The following is a 3797-nucleotide window of genomic DNA, read 5'->3' as shown; positions in this document are numbered from 1 at the left end:
ACATGTATGTACATACATACATATACGCGTATGTGTGTGTGTGAGCGCGCGCATATACGAAAGCGCGTGGCCTAGTGGTTAGGGTGTCCACTCGCCCACAATCGCAGGATTGTGGATTCGATTCCCTCACCGGCAATGCGTTGTGTTCTTGAGTAAAACACACCATTACAGGCTGATCCGGAGCACTCAGCTGTAAATATGCAACCCTACGACGGACTGGCGTTCCGTTCATTGAAAATGTTAAACTCTCCGCCTAGCCAGCAGGGTGGCGCCGTTCGAAAGCTGCAACAATGTGCATTATGTTAAAAAGGGCGAGAGGTTGCAAAGTTGTGTTTTCTCCCCAACTATATGGGTACCTAAAACAATTACTGAAGGATTATCTCAGAAGCTGTTAAATAATCCAACATCGTTTGCGAGAGTTCAGCAATAGTATCGAACTGGGGCCTTCATGTTAGCAGAACAAATTTAAGCACTCAGCCATGCTAACGTCATAATTACATACACACCCAACCACCATGTGTGTTTATTTGTGTGTGTGTGTGTGTGTGAGCGCGCGCGCGCGAACAGGCAGATAAGTATTTATTGATAGAAGCGAAAAGAAAACAAGGTGTGAGCTAATAATAGATTGAGGGGGGAAACGAAGGAACGGTCAGGCAGCTTGAGGTATGAGACGCCTGTTCCGTAAGTCTTGGCCTATCACAAGCGATAACTTGCTGATTAATATCATAAAATAGGAGAATTAAGTGACAGTGTAAACATTATCAGAAATACAGTCGTCACATCAACTACTACCTCAAACAGCAGCGTGCAATTAACATTCAACATCATAAGCTATTCTCCGTAGTATGGCTAACGACTTTTGGGAGCAGTTATGTGGCAATTCTTCACAATTTTGGGTAAGTGTCATTTACATTTTAGATGCTCACGTACTGCTAAGCAGCCTAAGAGAGCCATTCATAATTTAATAAATCGGATTTTACGTAAATAGAATAGAGTGTCAGATCCGAAGAATGAATTTGTGGCGTGCAAACGACCCATTCCGATGTATTTATTTTATGTGTGGTCTGTACTAAATTGAAGCTTATATCAACTTTTGAAGTATTTTTTATTGTCATACTTTGAATTGAATAAATAAACATAATTCTTTATACCATCCGATCATCTGAATGAATAAGCATTTATTAAATTACATATTTTCTTACTAACCTGTCTATTTTATTTGTACGACGTCCGTTCGAGTTTCCGATACTTGAAATTTTTGCAAAAATGGTTTAATCGCGGTTATTGCCCTTCGTCTTGTTTTATTTGTTTTATTAGTTTTCTTATTTATTTGATTTGTTTATTTATTTATTTATTTATTTAATTGGTTTATTTCTGCGAAGTTATAGGGTTGTTAAGCTGTTAGGATAGAATTTCATGCGATGTTAAGTCATTCTGGTTTTGTGTGCGATCCTTGAGTTCGAATCCTGCCGAGCTCAATTTCGGAGTTGACAAAGTACAGGTTTCGAGAGGTAGATTAGTGAGATAGATGTGCCGGTCGAGGCACTTCGTTGTTTCTTTTTCTGCTCTGTGTTTAAATTCTGCTTAGGTGTGCCGATATTCAGGCCTTTTCACCCCACCCACAGCAGCACCCTGTCCAAAACACAGTTGGCCAACCTGGACAGCCAATTTTATAACCACCATAGACGGCATGCTGAATATTTATTCCGTAATAGATCGACAGCGGCTGAATCGAATTGTCGAGTGGGATGCTTCCAAGGATCATTTAAGTAGATGTGTATCAGATTTTAGATTTGAAAATTTCACCGAAACTTAATCAAATTTTTATTTTATTTAACATACTATAATCGCGTTTTCTACGTTTTTTAACCTCAGGTTTGAGCTAGATAAGCAGAGCTTTGTAAAAACCTGTTTCAACCGCGATCATCCTGACTTACTGTATATCTTGTGCAACATCAACCAGTGTATCTACCTTTTATTAAATCTGTCGGGTCTGAGTTGAAGAAACTCTGCTGCTATTTCTAGTTAGTCGAGTAACTGCGCAAAAGCTCAATTTGCGTAACTGTATCTTCTAATGAAACCTTGGGGGCAGACCTGGTGTGGTTCTTCGCATTTTAGTAAAGATGTATTTTTCGTCAATAAGTGATAATCTGCTGATTAATGCGACTACAGCAAAATAGGAGAATTAGAGCTACAGCAACAGATTTTCGTTAACTGTCTAAATTACCTGCACAAGAATCCTGCGAAGTTTTGAGACTGCTCAGTAACGGGTTCCACTCACATTTTATAAAGCTTTATCCAAACTTGAATCATGGCTAAGCAAAAGTTTTTGGTCTAGCTTTAGTTTACAATTCGTTTAATTCTATCCTATTTAAATCATAACTTTCAAATTAATATCATTTAAAATTATCTACATTTACTCATCACATGGTTCTGTGTGCTTTCGCCCATGTTAAATTACGTATAATTACTTTCATCCTACATATCAAAAAATTTTTGGGGTAGTTAATTTAAAGTTATTTTCAGTTTTGGGAAATCCCATTCACTTCATTATTTAAATGCATGCTACTTATGGCAGGAATTAAGTTGGAATTTCTATGATTTTGTCGGGACTTTCCCAAAGTTCATTTTTTAGTCCACATTCCAAAACTATAGGGATGGAAAGAAAAGTTTTAAAAACAAAAAATAATCCAAAGCTGAAGATGTGGCAGCATGGTAAGAAGCTTGCATTGCAAGTATTGCACCATCGTTTTGTACTGTTGCATCATCTTAAGGAGTAAAAATTGGTCAGATAAGTTGTTGAAGTTGAGAGAGTTTGAAACCTAGGTGACAAGTATATAGCTTTTTTTTTTTCAAGAAATTTTTCCTCAACTTTGTAGTTGAGGCTGCTAATAAAATACTTGAATAATTTTTGGTGTTTAACAATCAATATTTTTTGTTTGTCCCTGTAACTTAGAGCTAGAGGAAAGGACAACCACTAGAATAAGTACTGGGGTCAAATTGTTCTGCTAAAACCCTTCAAGGTGGTGCCCTAGCATGGCTGCAGTCCAATGACTAAAAGAAGTGAAGGATAAAAATTTTCAAAATGCCCCCCCCCCCCATTTCATTATACCTTCATGAGAGCAGCTATCAGTAAAATTCTTATTTTTCTCTATGCATCATTTTATTGTATTCCACATTCTATAGCACTTGTACACATTTTGTTTTAAATCCGTAACCCCCATCTCCTTCCATTGTACAACAAAATAATGCCACTCACTTACTCGGGAAAGAAGTATTCATAGTGAAAACACATGAAAGAGGAAATAAAAATATGCATAATTTGTCACACTAAGTATTAAGCATCATTTTTTTTTTTTTCAGTTCCCACATGACCAAAGTGTGGATAAGATTTTACAGAAGTTTGTAAAACAATAAAATGACAATTCACTTCCCAATCACATGGTTCTAGGTTTAGTCCCACTGTATGGTACCTTGGGCAAGTGTTTCTTACTGTAGCCTTAGGCTAACCAAAGCCTTGTGAGTGGATTTGGTAGATGAAAACTGAGTCTTTCGTGTGTGATGTATATATATATATATAAAGCCAAATCAGACTGAAGCCTGGTGCAGCTCTCCTGCTTACCAGTTTCAGTCAAACAATCTAACCTATGCCAGCATAGAAAACAGATGTTAACTGATGATGATGATGGTATATATATATATGTATATAGGTGCAGGAGTGGCTGTGTGGTAAGTAGCTTGCTTACCAATCACATGGTTCCGGGTTCAGTCCCACTGCATGGCTCCTTGGGCAAGTG

At 37.5% G+C, this 3797-nt stretch overlaps 1 protein-coding gene across 1 annotated transcript in view; it reads left to right on the top strand.

Annotated features, from left to right (window-relative positions):
- Positions 1 to 614: 614 nt before the first annotated feature.
- The window catches only part of LOC106880711 (multidrug resistance-associated protein 1), a 65060-nt gene continuing 61877 nt past the window's right edge, over positions 615 to 3797 (top strand). The window contains exon 1 of the mRNA XM_014930786.2: positions 615 to 896. Coding sequence (XP_014786272.1) covers positions 846 to 896 — 51 coding nt within the window. The 5' untranslated portion in view covers positions 615 to 845. The remainder of the gene's footprint in view (positions 897 to 3797) is intronic.

The sequence above is a fragment of the Octopus bimaculoides genome, chromosome 20 (assembly GCF_001194135.2).
Source record: "Octopus bimaculoides isolate UCB-OBI-ISO-001 chromosome 20, ASM119413v2, whole genome shotgun sequence".
In the NCBI taxonomy this organism is placed as follows: Eukaryota; Metazoa; Mollusca; class Cephalopoda; order Octopoda; family Octopodidae; genus Octopus; species Octopus bimaculoides.
The sequence above is the reverse complement of the archived record's forward strand: the minus strand, read 5'-3'. Positions and strand labels throughout refer to the sequence as shown.